This window comes from Carassius gibelio, chromosome B7, assembly GCF_023724105.1.
Source record: "Carassius gibelio isolate Cgi1373 ecotype wild population from Czech Republic chromosome B7, carGib1.2-hapl.c, whole genome shotgun sequence".
Lineage (NCBI taxonomy): Eukaryota > Metazoa > Chordata > Actinopteri > Cypriniformes > Cyprinidae > Carassius > Carassius gibelio.
This window is the reverse complement of record NC_068402.1, coordinates 11241056-11267236: the sequence shown is the minus strand read 5'-3', so window position 1 is coordinate 11267236 and position 26181 is coordinate 11241056. Positions and strand designations below refer to the sequence as shown.

Here is a 26181-nt window from a genome sequence, read left to right as displayed (position 1 = left end):
CCACGTGGGTATGATGGCACAAGTGTGTGTGTGTGCATTTGCCTGGGTTGTTGTGCATGCTGCGAAGCATGTGTTCAAGAGCTTGAAACACTGATCTATAAATAAATGACTGGATCGCTCAATGCATTCTAAACTGCAGACGGACAGTGAAGCCACCAGAAGTGTTCAAGCCGCTATCTTAAATTTCTGTACCGGCAGAGAGCACCCTTGAGTCAGAGCCAAACCACTGACCTAAAATCAGTATAAGTGTAGGTAAGGTGTATGTAATTAAATTTTTACTTCAGATGTAATCGGCGATGTTTATGGTCTTTTTGGGTAGGATAAGCGATATATTTAAATCGTTAAAGGGATTCTCCATCCCAAAATTAAAAATTTGTCATTAATCACTTACTACCATGACCCGTAAAAGCTTTGTTCATCTTCGGAACACAATTTAAGATATTTAAGATGAAAACCGGGAGGTTTGTGACTGTCCTATAGACTACAAAGTAAAATATAATGTCAAAGTTCATAAAAATATGAAAAGCATCGTCAGAATAGTCCATCTACCATCAGTGGTTCAACCGTAACGTTATGAAGCGACGAGAATACTTTTTGTATAATACATCTGTGACTATTCTGATGATGCTTTTCATAAGCATTTGAAACTGAAATGAAAAGCTTAACTTACCGTGCATCATCTCAGAAATAAAGTTTCAAGTCTTTAAGTCCGTACTGTATGGAACGTTAGTCAGTTATTTCTCTGAATAATGATGTGTATATTATCAACTTCTTGATTGAGGGACATCTATTTCAGACTCTCCAAAATTGTGTAAATGTTTACTAGCATTGCCGTTTCCATGTAAAATGTTAATAATTAATTTAAGCACCGTTTAAACTATTACCTGCTTCAAAATGAATGCTGTTAACGAAATCATTGCTGAAACATTTGCAGTAAACCTACCATACGAATTAAAACACAAACAAAATTACATAATTAATGTATGTGTGTAACTTGTTATACAAAGCATAATTCTTCAGACTTCAGAATGAGCACTTTGTCATGAGGTCTTGTCCCTCTGATGTTTATCATGTTCATCTGATGTTCGCTACTGTAATGAACATAACTTTTTATTAAACAGGGGAAATTCCTGACACTAAATAAATAACCTTTTAAGGTTACGCCTAGAGTGTTTAAATTGTAAGCATGTACAGTGATACTTCAATTACTGTTTTCTCATTAAATGTGCACTTTATCCGATTAATTCAATTGAATGTATGGGGATACCAATATGGCGGTGCGGTGGGTTTACTTTTATAACGTCATGAACAATCCAGTTCTCTGTTAAAGATCAGTGGTTTGAACACCGTCCGGTACAATTAGCTGCTCTAAGCCAGAGGCCACTGGAAGGGTAGGACAGGCACCCAAGAAAATACATAACCAAAATCACATGGACCAGTGTGTTTCATTATCGGTTTGGCAATCTCTTCCACCTTGCATCCAACCAATATTCCACTCGGGGATTAATCCGTGCAGCTTATGTAAATGGTTTAAAATGGCACAAGAACTTATTTGCGCATCTGCATGGCTCTCTGTGGGGTTTTGTTACGGTCAGTAGAAATTTATGAAAAAAAAAAGTGGGATATTGACCGATTGTTCCCAATTTGACTCCATCTTGTGAAATCTACCCTTCACCCGGTTACGTGATTCACTTCTTTTCAACTCCCTTAATCGCTTTAACAAATCCCAATACTGAACACAGATGACCCACTAGACCAAGCAAACTCCAAACACCTAGAGGCACATGTGGTGGGCAGGCTGAAAAATTGCAACAAATACAAGCATTACATTTTACATTTTACTATTTGAACCTGAAGTTGATGAGAAGTGACAGAAAGTACTTTTACACGGTTACAAAATATTTATTTTTCCATTGTAAGAGACATGTCTTGAACACCAGATCATCATATCAAAATAATTTCTAAAGAATCACGTGACACTGAAGACCTGGGTCAAGCATGCTGAAATTCTGAATAATTCACATTCTTTAAAAAATATATCAATATAGAAAATAGTTATTTTACTGTATTCACTTGTTGTATTCACTACACTGGAGATATAATATAGAAAAATATGAAGAAATATTAATGCAATCATGTAATGTCTTCATTAAACAGTACAACTTTAAGTTATATTCCGGTTCATAAGGCAGGTCTGTAATATGACATGTTGAACTGATAGCTACTGTATAATAATCCTTACAAAAACTAAATGGGAAAAAGTGTCAGCTTTAAATTTAAGGATAAAATGTCAAATAATTTTTTAAACTCCAAAGAATGATACCACATGGCACTAAAGGAAGAACACAAACTAACAGACGAGAATTCCCTTTGAAAAACAAAGCAGATGATCAGACTCCGAGAGCAGACCATCAGAGAGCTCAAATTAAACAGTCCCCACCATCCAGATTGGACCGGTCGAAACTCACCAAGTACCAGAGCTTCGGGAGCCAACAGTTTGCTCAAACTATGGACCAGGGCGCAGGCTGATGAGGAGAGAGGAAAAAGGGACAAAGTGGAACGAAAGGCTGGGCCGGTGCGACTGGAAGCAGACCAGCAACAGAACAAACGGGTATCTCTGATTACAACTCATGGTGTCCACATGCATTTGCTCACGTCAGAAGGTGAATGCATTAAAACCTGCTGGTAGAACACGCATCTACTGTACCTCAGTATAGTGATGAATACACATATTGTTTGATTCTCCAACTTGCCCTCTTCTTCTTCAACATCATCAGAGACCAAATTAACTTTCCAGAGACCAGTGTTGGGGAAGCTACTTTGAAACTCTAGCTTTCCAAGCTACATGCGACTCATAATTTGAAGTGATTAAAGTACAGTAAAGCTTCTTTTGAGAAAAAGTTACAAAACTAGTCCCAGAAACAAAAAGCAGCCAACTACATTACTAAATTAAAGCTGGTAGGATAATATCAGTTGTTAAATTTAAAACTACATGATTATGTCATTCATAAAAGCAGGAATGCAAATAATAAACAGAAGACTGTCAGTGGTGATAGACACTTTGGGTGCACCTAGTTTGAGTCCCAGATTATCGACCTTTCCCAGTCCTGTTCCCCTTCTTTCTCGCACTCTCTTCTTTTAAAAACTTACTGTTCTATCAAAATAAAAAGACAGAAATGCCAAAAATCAATCTTAAAAAAAAACTCAATACAATGCATCCTAACAAATAGGATATAGGCGGAAACATCAGCAGAATTTAACTCTATATTATGTTAAAAGAAGACATGTGTCTCACTTCTGCACAGGGACACAAATGGGTAAATCATTTCTTGAATCGTTTCATTTAAACAAACCGACTGAACTAACAGGAGAATGGGTTGAATTTCCAACGCTTCATATAAGACAGAAGACCGTTTAGGAGAGCTCCTCAGCTCGCTTGGCTGTAAAGCTGCATGCACAATAAAACGTGAAATAAAAACCAGCCATGTAGTGTTTCATTGCATAACACCTGGGAAAGCTACACTAAAAGCTGAACCAACTTCAACTACTGAAAAATGTCAGTTAGAAGAATCAATGCTTTTGTGTTCTTGAAAATACTGTGAAAAAAGTGAACACGTTGTAGCACGGCATCACACACACGTGCACGCCTGGCTTTGGTCTTTTTCAGTGAGGAATATTTGATCTCTTCTGTGACATCTTTTTGGCTACTTATACTCCCCACTGTTTCATAATTAGGATCAGCAACCGGTCCATATTGAGAGGAACTGCTAGCGATTAGTAGAGCAGAGGATTTTTTTTGAAGAAAATGGGAAGGTGGCGACTGCCTGTGCAAAATTAGCTCAAAAGATTCAAAGGTGTTGCTAAGGTATCTCTAAACGGTTTTAACCAAGCAGCAGCGGTACTCAATCTCTGGCTTCAAGGCCCCCTACTGTCCAACAATATTCAATATCTCCTTAACTTTTTTGTCTGTGATTAAGAATTTGGAAATATATTTTTACAAAAAATATCTGCCCAATAAAATTATATTTTCCTCTAAGTGAGCCTCAAGATTTTTAGTATCATTCATGTGCAATAGGTTTAGCAAAATTAATGCCTGCCTCAGAAACCACCACCAAAGCAGCTTTCACACAATAACATCTATCACGGCTAGTTTTATTCCTCAGTGAAGAAGGATAAGAAAGAAAGTAAAAAAAGATATGTTAAATAGAATGGAAAAAGCAAGGCCAGATTTTTATAGTGCTTGGGAGATCTTAATGTCTATTTGGCATTTCATATTCTAATGCACTCCTCACCCCATCTTGGTCTAATAACTTTAAAAGAAAGCAGAGGACTTTTCTGCATTCCAACGAAAAATCCACTCAATTTCTCTCATATGTGTTCCCTGGGTCTTCTCTGTGTCTCCGTGCACTGTCCTTGAAGTAGTGTCCATACACAGTGTTCCTCAATTCCTCTGGCATAAACAAAAGCGACCTGAAACGATCTTTGATTCGGAACAGATTGGTAGCTCTTTTTCCTCCAGACTAGATGACTAGATGGTCAGAGATAAGATGAAAGGAAAAATGGGGCAAAAGCACGTTAAACTACCGAAGAACAAGGACTCTGTCCTTCTCTCAGGACCTCACTTTGAAACCCAGTCGTCAGGTCAGATGCGAGCACATGAGGCAGCGGTCAAAGAATAGTTCTGATCCACCTCCAGGCATTACTCACTCTCTCGCTCTCTCTCTCTCTCACACACACAAGCACACACACCTGTTTCATGGCAGTCTCTCCGATCTTATCCGAATGCTTGCGGATGCTCTCCAGGAAGTCTTTGAGGTCAGACATGGAGACGTCTCTGATGTGTGTGCGCAGGCGTGGGATATTCTCTGACATGATGCCGCAGAAACGATATGATCCAGCTTGAGGCAAACAACTCTCCTCCAACTGTTCCAGGGTTCGTAGTGCTGGGTAGTATCTGGGTAAAAATACAGCAGGATCAGCAATGATTGCACATATCTGTCACTTCAAAAACTTTCCCACTATTAATGACCTCACATGCAGGGCTTAACAATTAGGTTTTTCAACGGCGACAAAGCAAAAACTTTTTATGTAATAAACACTATTTTATATGAAGAACTTAATTAGTAAATACACAATATTTCTTGATGCATTTTCAAATATATACTGTATATATGTGTGCATTAATATTTAGTATTACTTTTTAAATGTTATTAACTTTTTTAACTTTTTTTCAGATTGTTTATACTTTAACAAAAATATAACAAATATATTATTTTGACTTTTTTATATTTCTTTATATTAAATATTAAATATTTAAATATTTTATTTGGGTAACACTTTAGTATAGGGTCCAATTCCCACTAATAACTAGTTGCTTATTAACATGTCTATTATTAACATATTGGCTGTTTATTAGTGCTTATAAAGTACATATAATGCATGACATCCATAATCCTACCCAATAGCCTAAACTTAACAACTACCTTATAAACTATTAATAAGCAGCAGATAAGGGGTTAATTGAGGGAAAAGTCATAGTTAATGGTTTGTTAATAGTGAGAATTGGACCCTAAAATAAAGTGTTACCTTTATTTGTTATATTTATGATATATGATATATGATTGTGTTATATTTATTACAATCCTTGCTAAGCATGAAAACACACATATTGTACATGACTGACAAACATAAGATTGCACTAAAAGACAAATGACAGTCATGTAAACTGACCCAAAACTCAAAACTCTCCCCAGGCCATCCTTACTGTTGAGCCTTGCACAAGCAGTACATGTTTTTAACCTTTGGTTAAAGACTTAGATCTCAGCATGATAACAATTTAACCCAATCAAGATGATCTCAGAGATGAGCTATGCTCATCACACACACACGCACACACACTCAGTACAGCATCAGAGTCACGCAACATTACACAGCAGACCCGACGCCGGGGAGAGAGTCTCTTTTGGCCGACCCTGCTGCTACCTCCAGGCTAATGGCAAAACCAAGCACACGAGAGAGCGAGAGAGAGAGAGAGATGGAGAAACATGGAGAGCAGAGATAAATAAAAACCAAAATGGATGGAAAAGTTGCAGGCCCATGCCGATGCTCAGGTCACACGGAGGACACGAAAAGACACCAAACCCAATGCTTCAAAAACATTTTGAGTGGCACTTTGAAACACAATTTAAGTGGACAACAATATTGATACACTAATATGATGATTCCGTAGAGAGGGACACTCTTTTTTTTTTATATAAAGGCAATTATATATTTTTTAACGTATTAAAAGAACTACTTCTACTTTTTAAGAGAAAATGCCAAATACATGACAATGGATTAATGTATGAAGTATTCTACCCCCTACCAAAGTGATTAAATGTCTGAATATTTTCCATTGAATCTAAATGTATTTTTACAGTTAACTTTAACAGTCATATTATATTGTGTATAATCTTTCTTTTTCTTTCTCACATTTTTCACATATGGCCCCTGAGGGTTGGAACATGCTTGTATAGAAGAGCTGAGTGCTCGTGAAGATGCAGGTTAAAGTCCTATATCATCTCCACCTGGTTCCCCCTTTCACTCCCTCCATCTTTATATTAGACGTCTACTATCCTTTACCATAAAAACAAAAAATCATAAATAAAAAAAGATGCCTGATTATGCTGGGACAGTTCAATGTATGCAGCTGCTAAAGCTAAGAAAATCCAATCCAAATGTGTCCTCTGTGTCTCTGACTCCTGACAGCTGCCAAATGCTGCTTTGTACATCTCAGACATCTGAAAAACTCTCTCTCTGTGTCTGTCTGGTCCCTGCTTCAGTCACGTCAGACTGGATGAGATACTCCAGTGGTCTACAGTCTGTTTTAATCATCAACACCTCGCTCTCTCTCTTTCCCAGCTGGGAATGTCCTGTTCTCAGATTAGCTTTTTTTAAGTAAAGGTGTTAAAATATTTTGGACATTGCACTGCACTTGTGTATTTCAGTTCAACCTTGATAAGTTTAACTCTAGTGCCACCTAGTGCTCATCTTCAGCTTACATACTGTAAAAAAGGCACGTGCAGATGTCATACCTTTTGGCCCTCATCTGCTCCTGCAGTTTGCTGTACATCTCCAACACTGCAAGAAAGACATAAGATTGTTAAACATTATTACAATACAGAACAAAGCTGAATTTTCAGCAGCCATTACTTCAATCTTCAGGATCCCATAATCCTTCAGAATCAGAAATCAATCTAATATACTGATTTCGTGCTCAAGCAGTAGAGCTGCTTAATTTTGTGTAAAACCTTTTTCAGGATTCTTCAATAAATATAGAAAGTTCAAAGAAGAGCATTTATTTTAAATAGATGTATTAATTACCTTGCTGAAGCATCAATAACAACTTTTGAACATTATTGTAAATACAACAAATAGCAGATAGATTGAAAGCGCTCAGGCAGAGAGGCCTGAGGTTTGGACCTGGTAAGCAGTGTGTGAGTTTGTCGATGGTGGTGGCGATATTCCTCTGCTGCAGACGGCACTGTCTCAGCTCATCCATCGATGTCAGGAGCTACAGAAGACATAACCACCATCTTAATAATGCTTAATGTTATTAATAGATATTTGCTTTTAATGTAACATGTTTTGAATCAAAGACTAAACTACGCACACACCTCCTTGCCATCATTTTGGAGCTTCTGATTGGTCTCGGTCACCTGACACTGAGGAAGACAAAGCAACCAATTATCCAGGCATGATCAAAACAGAAACACAAACTATATATGTATGGATTTTTCCTGACATAAAACACGAGTGGTTGAAATCTTTTTTTAGATCAGGTCTTTCTGCACCTTGAGTTTCTGGGCTTCTCCGCGCACTTTGAGCAGCTCAGTAATGGAGTCCACAAAGCCCTGGAAGTGATGGTTGCACATCTTCTCAATTTCGCGGTCGTGGTTGCGGATCCGCCCTTCCAGTTTATCCATGAAGAGTCCATGTTCCTGTCCATCATAAACAGACCTTCCAAAAAAAAAACAAGGACAAAATAAAAAAACAGTGTCAAATTACTAATATATATATATATAAATATGTGCAGTCTATATTACATCAATGCTACATGCAACATATTATACCATTTACACACGTACACGGACACCTGAAAAGATTATCAAAAGACATATAAAGTGCCTGGTTGCTCGTTAACGGTTTTGAAGTAATGTAATATAATCAACAACACTATAAATGAAATGGACAGAGTGAGTGAATGCTAATGAAGTCTCTGTAAAACGTCAAATCTTTCTCCATTGGCGATGACACTAGGTGTTTACCACCAGATGGCAGTAGAAGATATAAAATAAAAACTCCTCAAGAAGCTTAGCGCTTCAGATGAATCCAAGAACATTGACAAGAACAAGTGCATATATGTTTTTTTCCATTTGAAAACAGACCAAACACCGCATATAACAAGGGTTATTTTAAAATATATGCAGTTTAATATCCATATTCTGCTCTACAAACAAAGAAGAATACCCACAGCATGTGTTCTTGTAGATTCCATATTTAATTTTACACACTTGACTGAGGTCCATAACAAGTCTCCAGTATAAGTGACAATAGACCACAATTAGATTAGATCTGATTCAATTCGGTTTGGTTATAACCAAGGTGCTTTTCTCAATAAAGACCATGCCCAGAACAGTTTCACAAACAACATTGTCTTAATACCTGCAAGTTAGCAAGCTAACGGTGACAATGGACAGAACAAAAAAGCATACGATAGTAAGGGAAGCAGGTTTAAGGTGAATCAGGACTCAGCAAGAGGAGCCGTTCCCTCTCTGCTTGACTTACATATCTCTCTCCCCTGATAGAGGTTATCATCGTATGAAAATGTACCGTGATTAACAGACAGTGTCATAGTGAAGAGGACTGTCAGGGAAGCAAACTATGTCCTTTTCAGTAAGATACAGACTAATTCAGGACACAAACACACCAGGACATGGCTTCACCTGAGCACAGCCTTCCTGTGGCTCAGGAAATGTCGTCCATTGGCACAGTCTTGACGTCACTGCTGGCTTCCTCCACAAACACTCACACACAGTAAACACACCTCAAATCCAGGGCCGCAAGGTGAACGCACTTCCCAACCTGAATTTAGCATTTTTATCTAGAGGAAGATGCTGGAAGGAAATGTGAGCACTGTACAGAAAAAAAAAACACCACTGGGACAGACAAATGAGCAGACATGTGCCTCAAATACTCAACTTTTAAAAGTTGTTATAAGACAAAAGAACACGTTCTCAAGATAAATCTGGAATGACTTGATTTTTTTTTTTTTCAATCGAGAAATATTGGATTGGCCAGCACTCACAACGATGTACATCATCAATGAGGAGATATTTATGAGGGATTATTTTTTAATTAGAAAAAAAAATTATAATGTGCATCGATAAGTCATTTAAATAATCTTGACTCAAAGTACTTATGCCCGATTCTTTCCTCTTACTGTTTCCCGTCTCATCAGACACAGTTTTAACAAAGCCCAAAATGATTGATGTTAACTTAACAATACGCCAAAAAAGAAACTAATAAAAAGAAAACCACTAAACATTTTGGAAGTAAGGGTCGTCTTCAATAATCTGTGTTGCACAACTCCCTAAGCAAAAAACGGGGATGGGAACAAAAAGCTGAACAACTGTAAAAAGCTCAGCTGGAGTGAGACTCTACCACATCTGGCTCAAGGACACCTCTCAGTTCAGTTATTTGAATGAACGAATGAACGAATGAATGAACGAATGAATGAATGATATAAGCATCAGACATCATTGTCCAGACTCTTCCTTACGGAGTCAAATTTAAAAAGTCAAAACAACATTTCTTTGCACTAATATCTCCTACTACCTGCATGAATATAATGATTTTACAGCACTCACAGCACGTGTAAACCATGAATCAACCTTACTTGATTGGCCATCTGGCTCCCATTGTTACAAGCACTATTGGGAAACCGGGTGATGTTCCCAAAACTGAAACATGACACCCTCCTTGAGAAAAACTGGAGCCTGACATTTTCCCAACACTCCTGGGTAGAGAAATAATGGATATATGATAGAGAAGGAAAGAGAGAGAAGACTAAAAAGAAGAAGCAGTTTAAACATGTCACACTCTCTCTAACGTTTCAAAAATGTCCTTTTTTATTTGCATATGAAAACACACAGAAATGCAGATGACTTAACAGGAAAGCCAAATGTCCAGAAATGTGTTGTAGCACATCAGTGGACCATTACTTTGCAATTACTCTGCTTTTCTGCTCTGATATGAACACCAAGGGTGTCATAAAGTGAGCAATTGAAGGCCATCTGTGTCTCTTATTCCTGAAAAACAGCTGTAAACTCAGCTTTGCCATCACAGGCATAAAATATATTCAAATAGAAAAACAGTTATTTAAAAGTTAGTGACATTTCAAAATTACCGTTATTTTATACTGGATCTGTTTGAACAAATACAGCCCAATTCATTTGGTCAAGGAATGCCAACATAGCTCTGAGCTCTGTGTGTGTGTGTGAGTGTGTGAGTGTGTGTTTTATGTGTGTGTTGACCTGTTACACAGCATTCCTATTCACAGCATTTCCTCTGCAAACTGTCGTCACCCTCGACTAACTTAAGGAAAACCTATGCTTATGTGTGCTATTATGTCATATCCTGCTGGCCGACTGAAATCTAGAGATAGCTCAATGGCAGCTGGGAAACAGAATGGATCGGAAATAGAGCAGAGGATCTAAACTTAGAAGCCCCACAAAAACACATCAGCACCTCACACCAACAATAGCAGTGCACTTTTCTATCTATGATGTAATAGCATACCTACTAATCTGTACTTTATCTTTTCAAACTTACTGTACCGGGTAGTTCAACAGAGACAAAAGCTATACTGACGGCTGCAACTGAGAGCTATATTTATGAGAGCCAAAAAAAATAAACATATACAAATATACATATATATACTAGGGCTGTCACTTTTGAGAAAAATCTAATTCGAAAGGATATCGAATATCATGCAATGTATTTGAATATATTCAAATATCTACGAAAGATTCAACAACACTGGGACATTTAATGATATGATCTTAGCAATGATCTCTGGGCCAAAATTGCTGATAATTTAAAAAAGCCATTAGACCATAAATAGTAGCAAATGCTGAATTGCTTGATATTAGGGTTGCAACAACTAATCGATAAAATTGATTATTATCGATAATCATTGCCAACGATTCTCATCGATTAGTTGGGTCTGTCTACAGTGCACATACAACTAAATAATATTAAGTTGTGTTGTAATTTTTTATTTATTTAACTCAATTTTAATGATACTGAATTAAAAAAAAAAAACAAGCCAAAAAATAACCACACTTTTACTGAAAGTAACAATAAAACTGGACTGACTTTATATTCATATAGGTAACACTTTATAATAAGGTTCATTAGTTAACATTAGTTAAATACTTTAGCTAACTAAGAATTTATTACTTAGTTCATGTTAATTTCAACTTTTACTAATTATTAAAATCAACAGTTGTGCTAGTTAACAGTTAATGCACCCTGAATTAACATGAACTAAGAATGAACAACTGTATTCTCATTAACTAACATTAAGAAAGATTAATAAATACTGTAATAAATATTTTGTTACATTAAATACATTAACATTATTGGAACCTTACTGTAAAGTGTTACCTTAATATTAAATATCAATATATTATTTTTTATTCACTAAAATTAGATATAAATTTTTTTTTTTTTTTTTTTTTTTTTTTGGACTAATTATCCAAATAATTATAGTCCTATAAAGCTATTATTATCAGAGCATATGAGCACAGAATGGCTTGACTGAAGGAAGCATCATTTTACCAGCGGTGTCCAGTATAGCTGTACACCATGTTACAGCCCAGTAGCACTACTGCAAACAGGAGCATGTATACAGCATATACATTTTCTGTCTGCGCAGACTTTGCTTTTCTGGTGAGCATGAGCGGTAGTCGAGTGAAACGCACATTCACAGAGCGGAATATGGAGCGGAGCGCCAAACAGCACCGTGACGAGTAGAGTGAAAAGGTGAACACTGCCGGACGGGGCGCGACGTGCCATATATCATTATTATTATTATTATTATTATTATGTAGCCTATCTTTTTTGCTCGCATTTTCAGCCGTTTATCTCTTTGATCATTTTCGGATGCCGAAAATTTGGTGCATCCCTACTTACATCCCCTCCTTTACAAATCCGAAGTAAATCCATACATCCGATTTAAATGAAGAAGGGGCTTTCCTGATAACTTTCCACGATGCCGTCATCTTTGTTTAACTAACTTACTGCATGATGAAGGTGACCCAGCTGACCTCACCAGACAAAAATAAACTCAACACCACCCATTGGTGGAATGTCAAGAAATTGATTTTATTATTCTACCAAATAGTATACTAAAAAATGGCATACTCCCACTCCCAGTAATTACCAAAATAATAACTGTATTAGAGTTTTTTTTATTATTCAGATACCCAATTAGTCAAAAAGTACATAAACAATGCCAACAAGCATGCAAGCTGTTATCAAAGGCAAAGGATTGCATTTTTGATATGTTAATAAATATTTAGTTGTTTTAGTTTGTTATTTGTCTAAAAATGACAATAAAATTTTTAGAATTTTTTTTTTTTTTTGACCGATTCTACAAATATTTGTGTTTTGTTTCATGACAGGTGGTCTAATAAATTGTAATGCACTGTATGTATTCATAGCATTCAGTTGGCACATTTGTTTCAAGGAAACTGGGCAGAACGTGGAATAGTGTGTTTTTATCATTAAAATTAAAATAAAGAAAATAGGAGTTTTAATCGGAAAAATAATCAGCCAAATAATCAATTGCTTTACAGATAACTTTATTTCATGAAGTCTCTGCATTCTCACACATTACATGCAGTGAACCAGGCTTGGGCCTCAGGTTCTGCTTTACTGACCCTGGACTAGATCCTTCTCTGATGGCGAGGACAGAAGTCCATCTGGAGGTTCTGAGGTAACATTAGAAGCTCTAAAAGAGGAAATAGTGGTACGCAGTACTGGCTGAACACTGAAATCTGATCACTGTCTAACAGAGGGAAGAGTGCATAGTCACTGCAGTTCATGACTCAATCATGGACTAATCTCAAGTACCCAAATAACCTAATTAAACTTTGGGATTTTCACCTGAGATTCACAGCCAAATTACAAGAGGGTAAAAATGACTTCAAAAAAATGGCAACATCACAATGAGATTACCTAACAATATAAGAGCATCAGTAAGAATGTGTCCAATCAGTCATCAGTAAAAAAAAAAAATAATAATTATAATATTTGCAAATAATTATGAAATATAGAATATTAAAAAAAATGTAAACACAGCATACAAGACTTCTTTCTAGAACATATACTGACCCCAAACTTTTGAGTGTATGAAACTATTGCTAACAACTCTTTGATTATAGCAGCAGCCCAGAGAGAACACTGATGCATGGAAACATGTTAAAAAAGAGACATGTACCAAGAATGGCACGGCACAGAAAAACCTGAGGTCATGTGGGAGGTGACAGAGAGTGGGACTGAAAAAAGAAGAGAATGGTAGCAGTAGTCACCCTAGAAACTGTAAATTCCTCTGTGGGTATAAACACAGCAATAGTGAGGGCAGAGATGGGCCACAGTGCAACAGCTGAGAGAAAGAAAGAGCGAGCAATAAATCCTTCGAGCTGAAACCGACTGATGAATGATGACTGTAGCAGTGCAATGCCAGAAGATAAGCACTGAGAAACACAGAATGTTGCCCAACCTCTAGTTCAAAAATGACAGATTTTCCAAGTACTTCTTGCACACAGCAGAGCACAAAATGTCAATCTTAAATCTAAAACAAAATGATTTAGAGAGCGGTTCACAAGGGTTAAAGGTCACAAAGATTAAAATTAAAGACGCACCAAGAAACGGTCTAAAAATATGACAAATGTGTCATGACCAGTTGATAGTAGCAGCCCTCCACTATTTTTGTTATGGGTCACAAATATGAATAGGATATATGAATGTGAATGGTATGTGTGTGATATGTGAAATGTTAACAGGAAATTTCTTAAATGGTGCAAAAAAAAAAATGTATATACTTTTAAAGCTCTGTACATGCCAACTGGATTTGCCACGGGAGCACTGATGTCCATGAACCAAGTGACACAAAATATTACCAGGTGCACAAGTAATTAATGTCTTTTTTTATTATTATTATTTAAAGTCAAATCAACTAAACAAAAACAACAACAGGCAGTTCAATTGTGTAAAAAACAGAGGAAGCCATTAAGCGCTTATCAAAGCTTTCATCTAGTAAACCACCAAGCCCACTGTGGAGAGAAAAGAAAATAAATATTTTAAACAATTCTCTGGTATCACCATACAAAAACCTTCCACAAATTAAATTAGCCATAGCCCACTGGACATCCTTCAACCTTCAAAAGCACCTCAGAGTTTTACAGCAGGGTCTGTAAGTAATCTTGTGTGTGTGTGTGTGTGTGTGTGTGTGTGTGTGTGTGTGTGTGTGTGTGTGTGTGTTGCAGTGACTCAGCTGGGTGTGGACCTGGCTGCACCTTTGTGGTAAATTGGTCTCTGCTTCTTGTGACTGCAAACACATTACACATAGAAAACCTTAGCCAAAACTTTGCTTTGCTCAGCTGAACAGAACAAAGCAAAACACTTAAAATTTTAGTAAAACAGGGTTCGACACTGCAAACAAATATTTTCTGTCGGGATTTACGGAGAAGCATTCAAATTCTGCACAGAAAACAAAAAAACAGTCTTAGATCATCCAGGTAACCACATACAGTAAGAACCAGGTTTATATATATATATATATATATATATATATATATATATATAGAGAGAGAGAGAGAGAGAGAGAGAGAGAGAGAGAGAGAGAGAGAGAGAGAGAGAGAGAGAGAGAGAGAGAGAGAGAGATATATATATATATATATATATATATATATATATATATATATATATATATATATATATATATATATATATATATATATTTAATTTAATTTAAATTTTATATATATATATATATATATATATATATATATATATATATATATATATATATTCAGCAATTTATTTGTCTTGTGAACTAAATAAGTAAATATATTTTATGTAAAATATCTTACTCAGGACAGTACTAAATAAAAAAACAACATGCATTTTGTATGATCTCTCTTTTTTTTTTACTCACATTTTCAGATTCTGCAAGGGTTAGGAACAGAGGTCTGCAGCTAGTTGCAAGAAACACCTTTAGTTATAAAAAACCGTTTATCCAAAGCAGAATGCAAATGCTCCTCAAAATTTTCAGTCAGGGGCTCCTATCTAGAAATGTAGCTTCCTAGGTAGCTTACAGCTCAGGACCCAATTGCAAAAATGTGGGATAGTAAAAAAAGAATACAAGAAAAAAACGTTATATAACAGAAACTAAAGAAAGTGTATTGTCATAAAGGGTTTTTAGAACTAAAGGTGTTTCTTGCAAATAGCTGTAGACCTCTGCTTCAGTCTTGGACCCCTGAAGATGGAGATTTCATTCATCATCAAGGGTATTGTTTGCAGGTTAAATGTGTGTGATTGCAGCGCTGTTGTAAAGGTCATAGGTTGCCAGTCTGAAGATTCCCTACTGTTCAGCAAATAAATGGAACGTAATGGAGAAGAGGAGAGAAAACTGATTGGTGGCTTGTGGAATGAATGCCAACTTCCAACTGTGTGTGCATACTTTTGTGCTTCCAGATTGGTTAAAATGTATAATTAACTTTAGTTGCCTCACCACTAGTAATATTATTTACATAGGGTTAGGAGTAGTTCTAAATCCCAAGCCACGCAAATATATAGTTAAAAGAGCCAATGAATGAAAAATATGATAATGTAGCTCATCATACTGTTATATAACCAAATACTTTACTGAATATTTTTACAATATTTTTTTTCAATGCAAGCAATGGAAATCCTATGAAACATCGATATACATTGTTCTCTGCATCTGTTCTTGAAATAAGCAGACTTTGAGAAATGTTTCAACACGATAATTGCCAAAGTGCTGTGAAATGTTTGTTCGAAATTCCTCAGGTGGATGCAGGAGTGAGTCCAAAATATTTAAAACATTCCTCTTGACATAATTGGAATGAAGAACCGTGTTTCCAAAGCTTCAGTCCTCTATTCCTTTTCAAAGTGGTTAATCACAAAGTCCAGGAAATCAAGGACATTGAAAATACACAGTACTTTAAAACTTTTCACAGAAACAAGAGAAACTGGATGAGGGAGAGAGAGAGAGAGAGAGTTTGCGAGTGATGAGACAGTATATGGAGAACAAACAGTCAAGTGTCTAGCATGTGACAAGAAACCAGAGTACTCATTCCTGGTACTCTGAGATAAACACTTACATACAAACACACTGAAGTGTACAGCTCATAATCAAGACTCAATATTATTCCTTCAGATCTTCTTACATTTGAGCTCTAAGGGCCACATACACACTGCAGTTTAATATGGTTGTCTCTGTCACTCTGTATTGTGATTAGTGGTCGACCGAGGCCGATATATCGGCCGATATTTGGCATTAGTGTTGTCAAAAGACCCGGTACTTCGGGACCAAGTCGGTACTAAAAAAAATTTAATGTGACGGTACCAGGTTTCTTTAAATACCGGTAGTACCGAGGTACCGTTCAAACCCGGTTCAGCGCTATGATTTCAGCGAAGCAGAAAACGAGGACGGAATCTCAAAATCCAGTCATGAAAATGAAACTTAAACATTTTAATATGGACAGTCATGGAATTTGTCAAAGTTAGCATAAATTAATAAAATCAAATATGGACCAGTATCTGTATTAAGCCGCAAAAGTTGTTTGAAATATGAATCCGTGTTCTGCGCATCTCAGTGTGAATTAATGAATGGCAGAGACGTGCGGGTTTGTTTACTACATAGACTGAAGCGCATGACGCTTGCATTCATTTCAGCATCTGAGCTTCAGAGTTCTCTCACCATCAAGCGATCTGAACTTTCAGTTCATCTCAATGGACGCACAGCGAACCTGTATTTGATGATCTGTAAACTCTTTGTGAAGGCGCACGACTCACCATCGCTTTACTGATAGCGCTGTTTCTCACACATGCAAAGAGAGAGAGAGCGAGAGTCTTACCACGCTGAATCGACATGCTATATGTAAACTATTCTTTGTTGTCTTCTCCTGTCAAAATAATGGAGTTCATTTAGAATTATTCAACTTTTTCGAACGAGCAGAAGATATGCCGGTTTCTCCGGTAGTGGGCGGAGCTAACGCGCAAATAACAATTTCATTGGCTGACGCTCAACTAGTACCGTCCCTGTTTTGATTTCAGCAAATCAGTTCGACCAAACCCAGAAAATGTGATTAATATTCATGAACCCAGCAGCTCATCAATTGATAGTGCATTGTATATACATTAGTATGATAGTAGAATTATTAGTAGTATTATCTTTTAATAATAATTAATATGATCTATTACTATATAAAATAAAAAATTTTATAAAACTTTATTTTTTTAAAGAAATAAATTACAATATTTCTTCCATGTTTTAATTTTAAAATCAAATCCCCTTTATTTACCAAAAATAAAATGTTTAAATTTCATAAATTAAAAGACAAATTAAATTTGAGTGAAACTTGTTTACTGTTATTCATAATTATATAACTTGTAGAAAAACTTTAAACACAATTGTAAATAAGTATAAAGAATGACATTGGTTTTATTTTTAGTGCTAAAAAGTTATTTTTTTTTAATTAGAATATTTTTTTGTTTTGCTTTGGTACCGAAATTGGTACCAAGAACCGTGGATTTTCACTGGTATCGGTACCGAATACTGAAATTTTGGTATCGTGATAACACTATTTGACATTTTCAAATATAGGCACTGACCAATAAATTTTCTGCTTGGCAAATTTGTTTGAGGTCATTTGTCAGCGCACCAGAGAAAGGCAGAACTTGAGCACACACAGCTAAATTTCTCCCTCTTGTTCAATGACATCGCTAACAGTTCCTTTTAATATGGATAGTCAATCAAATAATCAGATAGAACGGTTAAACAAAGGAATGAATCTATACAAAAAGTATTATAACGATTGCTTTTATATTATTAGTAATAGAAAGGCAAACATTATAATACTTTCTTGTTAGCCGTCAGCATGAAGCAAATACACATTTATATCATTTAAACCAATCTTAGAATGGCTGATGAACATTTAATATCACAAACTTGGCAAATTCAATCCAGCTGTGAGATCTTGTGAAGTGTGCAGTTTTATCCAGCATGATCGCGCGTTCTCTGAGTGGCGGTTTATTTATTTGTGAAAAATACTTTGTCATCTAAAGTATGTTTATTTACATTTATTTTTTAATCCATTAGCAAATTATTTAGAATTTCTTAAATATTCATTAAACTAAATATCGGCATCTGCCGTCAAAAAAACAATATCGGTCCAATAATTGTTATAGGAGTTAAACGGGTTATCAAAAAAGAAAACTGCAGGGTGGGACTTAGCTCTATCCATCAGTTATTGATTAGATAGAGGCAGATTTGAATGTGAGCTAGCAGTTGATTGTAAGGGGTTGGTTTAGAATACGTCACCAGCAACGATTCCGATGTTCCATTTCATAGCAATTTTTAAAACTACCAGATATCTTGGGATGGAAGAACGGACCAAGGAATGGCAGTGTGCATTACGCTACAGGGCTTAACCACAGGAATGTAATCACAAGTCCTGACGTGTGTGCACATTATGAAACAGCCAATCACTTTTTCTGTAGAGAGATGAAAACTTGTACACTACAGACTGCATAAAGCAATTTCTAAAACTAGCCATAATCAGTCCATTTGTACTACACAGTCTGGGGAAACTGACTCACTAAGGCAGACCAACCCAGGATTCTCAGCGTTCTCTCTCTGATATAAACACACATTTCAGACCTAAGAGCCCCAGAAGTCTTGTATGATCCGTCTTCATGTGAGGCCAAATATAGTCCTCACACACTTAGGGAGTTTCATTTAAATACTATGTGATTACAAGCACATGAGAAATGAAAAAATGTTGCATGAGACATCAACTATCACATGGACACAATATAATATAAACAGCCCATGGTACAAATGCTGATTTCTACTAACAAAAGAAAACACATTGTTTTTTGTGGGAAAACAGGTCACAGTCAGTGACAGCTGTGCCACAAAAAGCTAAAAAATTTAATCCTTCAGAAAATAGTACTAAAATAGAGATGTTAAACCTGTTTATATCAACAGATTAAAAGTAACCCACTATCAAAACATCCAATCTTAAAATGAGAGGCATTTAAAAATGGCAACAACAACAAAAAATTAAGGAGACAAGAAAAAAGACAGCGGAAATGATGATCAGGAGCCAGCGGGGGAATGCTGTTTCAGCCAACCATTAAAAAGAAATGCTGTTATCGATTAGCTTGTTTACAGTTTATTGAGCCTTGTCTGGCAACGTGTTGTGCCATCCATTGCAAGGCATCTAAAACCACATCAGAATGCGAGAGGCACTGCACTGTCCTCTGGAAACACAGAGAGAACACACAGCCCATTAGCTCCACACAGCCAATTAGTTAACAAAAGTGATGTAGCCTTGCTTTACTACACAACTTGACCTTAAAGTATCATACATGGGAAGTCTCTGCACTACTTGAGGTGCTTCCAGTGTGCAGTAATGTTAATAGTCCAGACTCAGAGATAAAAGCTGGATAAGGTGCACACATTTACTTCTGCTAAACAAACAAAAAATTACCTGGGGTAGTTTGAAAGGATACAAGTCTTAATATATGTGTTTCTGAATCAATATTTATATACGCACATCATATATATATATATATATATATATATATATACACACGCACATTATATATATATAACATTCTTTTTTATCTATTTTTTATTAGTTTGTATTAGAAATAGATCTGGATTAGATCAGATTGGTTTACATTACATTTTATGCTTAACTGGCATTATTATGACCCTTAATTTTCTTAACAAATTCTTATTTTTTTTCCATCAATCTCTTTATTAAATTTTAACTTGAAATAGGAACAAACAAAACTCTTCTTAACAAATTCTTAAAAAAAATAAATAAATAAAAAAACGTAAATATATTTATTTATTTGCCTCCAACCAATTGATGACCAGTGGATTGAAGCAAGTACCTGCCTTTTTGCAAGGGGTATCGGTTCATTTTTATTTTGCATTGTAATTTTAACCATAAGATCATGAAACTTTTTTCATCCTATCATGCCCATGCACTGAAAATACTTTTTTTTTAACCACAAAATAAATTTCTCACCATTTTTCTTTAGTTGGTCAGCAAACATAATAAAGGAAACCTCCCCTTGTCTGTTTAGGTGAAACGGTCTTATGGGACTGCTGTAAAATAACCAATCACAAAGAATGACTAAACATGCAAACATTAGCAAGGCTAGGAAGCCAGCCTGTGCTCGCAATTTTACCTCATTCTGCAAAATCTCATCAGAGGGTGTGAGATTATGTAACTGTTATCAACGTCCCTCACACACCCTGCTAGCACCAAAATTAGCATCACACAGTTCCACTATCTGAACAACATGTAAAACAAACTAGTCATCAAGTAACAGCAGCTGGATTAATTTAGTGATTGGTAGTAGTATCTGAACAACATAGTTGACAGATGCAGGTCAGCTATGTGGAAATATGTGGCACAGTGAATGTTAGTGTACCTTTGCCGCTACACTAACATTCACTGTGCTGAAGAATGACACATTATGCTCTCTACATTCTGTGTACTTGTTCAAGATATTGTGAATCAAATCATCACAGATCAAATTCACTGCAGATCTTCACTGTAAACGGCTTAAGCTGAGTCATGATCCTTCACGTCCTGGTAGGTGCCATTAAAAATGACTGAATGAGAATAAATATAGGCCATGAAAGATAAACTAAAGCTGAACTAACTAACCAAAAATACTACTGGCTTGTTGATTTCGTCTCAACATCCTATGTAATGCCCCTTTCCATAATCGTGAGCTTCATCTTTCAAAATAAATGTAAAGACAGTTAATAATGTCCTTTAGATTAACCATCAGTTCAAGCCTGAAAGGGGAACAAAGTGGCATGACAGACACAGTGATGAAGCTCATGTGTGTTTGCAGTACACAAGCCACGGACGGTTAAGACAGCTGATTGTCGTAGCAAAGTCAGAATCCTAGATTCATGAAATGGTCATCCATAAAATGTGTTGCTAAAGATTCTTAAATGCATCTACTTTCAGAAGCCTAAATAAGCCTTAAATGGCTGCTTCAACATTAACTGCGGTTACTGAAACCACACCGCCTTTCTTTGCTTGAACATTTGGGAGACATTACTCAAATATTTCCACATATTGATGTAGACATGTGGGGGCGTTTTTAAATGAGCCGTTTAAGGGGGCGTGACAGAGTCTTAACTTTGATAAAGAATCTTTGGATTTGAGACTTTAGTCTTTGCAACTTTACAGATCTTCTTCAAGCGCCAAGAGCTTGGAACACTCCAAAGAGAAAGAAACAACTGAAATCGCATCAAAAACTTGAAGCTAATTTGGTGACAACTGATTTTGGTTTTCATAAGCAACTTTTAATTTTCAAAACAAATGTGTAAACAAGCTCTAACGCAAAAATTCATGTTAGGAAAAATCAAAAAGCCTACTGTTTTGAGGAGTTAAAACCCTTGTTTAAGTTACTTCCCTAAATACAATGGACAGCAACAACACAACACAGTGTTCGCGTCTCTTTTGGTTTGTTTTCAAATAAAGAGCGTTATTCATTATACTCAAATATCCGCCTGCTCTCCGGGAGCCATGTGAGAGGAATACTAACTAAAACTTCCTCTAAACCGCTACTGAGCACCAACTTTACCAGCCTGACAACTTGAATGGAAGATTTCCTGGCAAGCCTCTGAGTGAGAAGTTGAGGGAACAAGGAGAACAGCCTCTCCTGGAACCTTTGAACCAAAATGTCACATCGTAACCCGAGCCCGGTAGCCTCCGGTACGGTTAAATGAATTCTTACCGGAGTGTTGGCCCGATGCAGTTAGTGTCTGTGCTCTCAATCTCACGCAGGATTCGCTCGTGCTCTGCCGCTGTCTCGGCGCTCGCCATCTTCCATATCCTCGCGACGCGCTGTAGAGAACAAACACACAGCGCCGAGAGAGAGAGGGAAAAGACTGGAGCTTTTACTTCCGGTATTACTGTTGAACGATTCATTACGGCAAAATAAGTTTTAGATTGGACAAAACAACATTGTATTTATTTATAATACTTTAATGAATACATATGGAGGATAGGTTTAATTTAAAGGTATTTTTTTATTATACAATCATGGACTTTATATACCTGTGTCACAATATTTTAAAAATAATAATAATGCAGGCTATTTAATGAGGGCTAATGTGTTAAGTCAGGAATGAATATATAACACTACGTGAGAATTTTGATGCTAATTATTACAACCCCTGCGTAATATCAACTTGAAACACAAACCATGCGACAGCGACATCTTGTGCTTTATGTACCAAACACACTACCATTTGGATATTAATAGTTATTAAACGTGACATGGACATAATTCTAATTCAAGACATATAAATTTAAAAATGTCCAAAACAAATATGTACCCAGTAATTGTATTATTATTTATTTTTAGAATTATATATTTTTTATTATATATTAATATAATAATATCATTATTTATTATAATTATATTTCTATTCAGTTCAAGTTATTTGTATAGATAAACTTTTCACGATACTAATCGTAGCAATCCAGCTTTACAGAAAATAATAAGTTTCTACCTTATATTTAGGAGTAGGTTATTAGCACTATTCCTGTTAGGAGTATTCCTTTTAGCACTGAAGATTTTTTTGTTTGTGTTCTTTAGCTTTTGTTCCCACCTTCATGTAAATATTCAGGAATACATTTTTGTTCAAAATTACCTTTCGTTTGGTATGCGTTTTTTTCCCCCTTTGCTTTTTGTATTTTTCGCTGTTCCACGCACCCAGTCATAAATAACTAGCGCAGAATTGTTTCTTATTATTCCAATTAATGTATTGAATCATTATCGCATTCATTTTCATAAAAGCTTTTATTTTAAAAAACGTTTTATCATTATCAATTTATTTTCAATGCCACTATTGGCTGACATAATTTCTGAAATAAAAAAAACTCTTTAACTTCCCTGATAAACGAAAATAAAATTTCTACAATTATGAATTATTAATTTAAAATAAAAATTATGAAGAAAAAAAGTCATATTTATTTATATTAGGGTCCATTATTTTAAAATGGGTTTTCTTTATTTTTATTAGGGCTGAAACGTTTAAATACAACAACGCTGTGTGGTTAACAATGAATTTCTTCACCCCGTGTCCTGCACAGATGATTTGTGGTGCGCTTCTACTCCGCACAGCACGGGTGCGTGTCAGGACCGCAACAGGAATCCAAACAGAGACGGTCCTAAACAGACCCAGATTACCCGGAAGACTGTACGAGGTACGCCGACAGACTCCAAAAATCGGTGGGTAACTCGATAGTTTAAATATTACTAATCAAACTTATACAATTTAAAATTTGACATTTGAAAACACTACAAAGTAGGGCTGAAACTTTAAAAAAAAGTTATCAGTCCGCGGTTGTCAGATGGTACAACCTCTTTTTAAGGGTTTGAGGTAGTACTGAGCCTCAAAGTTGTAAACAAGTTTCCTTTTGATCCCCGTTTTTGTGTGTGACCGTTTGAGATTACAATCTCTTAATATTTTATAATTATGGTTGGCATCATAATACGTAACTCGATAAGCATAAGTAATTAGCATTTGCCTAACTAAATTTTAAAAAACTTGTATTAGTTATACTGTTATTGTTATCTTTGTTGGCGGATAATGCAGGTTATTTCTTTGAAACTAGCAATAAGAAATATGTTTGTGGTCATTTTTCACTATAAACGATCGCGTCGAGAAAGTCTGTCTCTTTGTTTTGTTTTTGTGGTGGTGGCTCAAGAGAGAAACACTGCGCAACAGTGTTGCCTACATTAATCAAGCAGTATTGCAATGTTTGCCTCATCTTTACCAGTAGCTTGTGAGGATATATTGTTGATCCTGACTCCTCTTTTAGTTGATCTGTTTGAGGATAAACCATTTCAAAATGTGAAATAACACACAAACTGCGATATGTTTCCATTTACTTAAACAGTATATTTAAAAATGTGCATAAATGGAAATGTAATTAATCAAGTTTTTCTTTTAACTTGCAGTTTAATCATGGAACATATGTTCAGTATCTCTGACAATGAGTCAGAGACCGAGACATCGGAAGACCGTGAGGAATCAGGCCAGATGAAAAATAACAGTGGATCGCCACAGAAAAAGCAGTATCTCCCTGTGCCTGATAAAGTGAAAGGTGAGTCAGTCTCAAGGGCCTGTAGGATAGTTACAAGAACACATGTCATTTCTGTTGTATCCCGGATACACAGTGCAGCAGACCACAATTACAAGCAAATACAAGAGTGTTATGCATTCAGAGGCACTCTGTGGTGGCATTGGTTTTTCTTTTAAAACCAATAATGAATCCAATTTATTTCACATTAAGAGATACTTTAAATATATTCTAACGTAAGGTCTGATCTGATCAGGTGTCATTCAGTATTAAATGTCATTGTAGGAGAACAACAAGGGAGACAACGGTATCTTTCCATGAATGATGAAAACCTGCTGGAGGCAGCAGATGAAGGCGATTTGGTTGGAAGTGATCCTTTCAGGCCAAGATCTCGCTCGGCTCCTCCTGCTTTGTGGGCAGCTAAGAAATATGGCCAACAGCTAAGGAGAATGAGTGATGAGTTTGACATCCTCCTTGATAAAGGGGTAAGGGAACCTAGTTACACTAAGAATAGTGATCAACATGCAAGGCAAATTAAAACTGTTTAACCTACTTAAGCCCCTTTCACACTGCCATTCCGGCAAATACACAGGTAAAGTGTTCCGGCAATTGTTCCTTGGTCGCTAGATTTTGCACTTTCACACTGCCAGTGATGACCCGGGATATGTGCGTGCTTTCACACACAGCCCGTAAAGATCCCGTAATGACACGTGACATGTAATGTACGAGTCGAAAACATTAGGCACGTTATACTTTCACTGAAGCAAGCAAACGGGCTTTATTAAGCAATGGAAAATGTTTAGGATTTTCTTATCTTATATCTTATCTTACAGATGAAGAGGGTGAAGAGCGCAGGAACAGCACGTCAGATGCGGCAGTCCCCCAGCTGGTTGGCCTTCCTTTGGAGTCACAAAGAGTCTGATGCCGAGTCACGCCCTGCAGAGTGACTGACAGTGAATGATGGAAGAAGAAAGAAAAGACGACTACTGTACATAACAATTGGTGACAGAAGAAAAGGATGCACTGCTGTGAAGAGAAGGAATTATTCCATTGACTGGTTTTAAACCTTTTTCATGAACTGCACTGGGACTCTTGACTTTGGAAAAGCATAATTGGTTTCCACTGGCATGTGCTAGCCCACAAAAAAAATGACAAAACCGGAGAGTCTCAAATTTTCCTTGAGCTCTGGGAATATTAATGAATGTGAGACAGCTAGATTTCAGCTTGATCAAATCATACACTTCCTCTCACTTTGCCGCATTGGTTTTCATATTCAGATGAGATCAAAAGACATTGAAGTTATTTTATTATACATTATCTGTTGAAGGATTTTTTTTACAATATCTTTAGACAGTCAGCTGTAAATAAAATCTGTTTTTACTGTAAGGGACTTTGGCCACTTTGAAGAGTCCTTTTTCTTTATTACGATCTCTTGAGTCATACAAATCTGGAAGATTCTATAACTAATAAGCACAAACGCTTAAAAACAAGAATGATTCTAAACACCCAAAAGACCAGGGGACATAATCAAAGATTACTGGTATTACTTGAACATAACTGATTTTCAATTCCTAGTAACTTTTCTATTAATTAAAAACAACATTTTTTTGTGATGTTATTGTTTGTAACCAATATAACCAATTAAGAAATGAATAAATCACTTTCATCAAGATTGTTCTTACTTCTCTCT

At 36.1% G+C, this 26181-nt stretch overlaps 2 protein-coding genes across 3 annotated transcripts in view; one reads left to right on the top strand and one right to left on the bottom strand.

Annotated features, from left to right (window-relative positions):
* Positions 1-22298, bottom strand: part of exoc6b (exocyst complex component 6B) — a 97849-nt gene extending 75551 nt beyond the window's left edge. For both annotated transcript variants that reach the window (XM_052560144.1, XM_052560145.1), the window contains exons 1-6: positions 22135-22298; positions 7833-7998; positions 7656-7703; positions 7462-7552; positions 7074-7119; positions 4750-4954 (exon numbers count right to left, since the gene is read on the bottom strand). In XM_052560144.1, coding sequence (XP_052416104.1) covers positions 4750-4954; positions 7074-7119; positions 7462-7552; positions 7656-7703; positions 7833-7998; positions 22135-22223 — 645 coding nt within the window. In that variant the 5' untranslated portion in view covers positions 22224-22298. The remainder of the gene's footprint in view (positions 1-4749; positions 4955-7073; positions 7120-7461; positions 7553-7655; positions 7704-7832; positions 7999-22134) is intronic.
* On the top strand, positions 22064-26161 carry LOC127961164 (uncharacterized). Its single transcript, XM_052560147.1, has 5 exons — positions 22064-22112; positions 23499-23637; positions 24370-24515; positions 24777-24976; positions 25325-26161. Exons 1-5 carry the CDS (start codon positions 22079-22081, stop codon positions 25436-25438), a joined length of 633 nt encoding a protein of 210 aa, XP_052416107.1. The 5' UTR covers positions 22064-22078; the 3' UTR covers positions 25439-26161.
* The last annotated feature ends 20 nt before the right edge of the window (positions 26162-26181 follow it).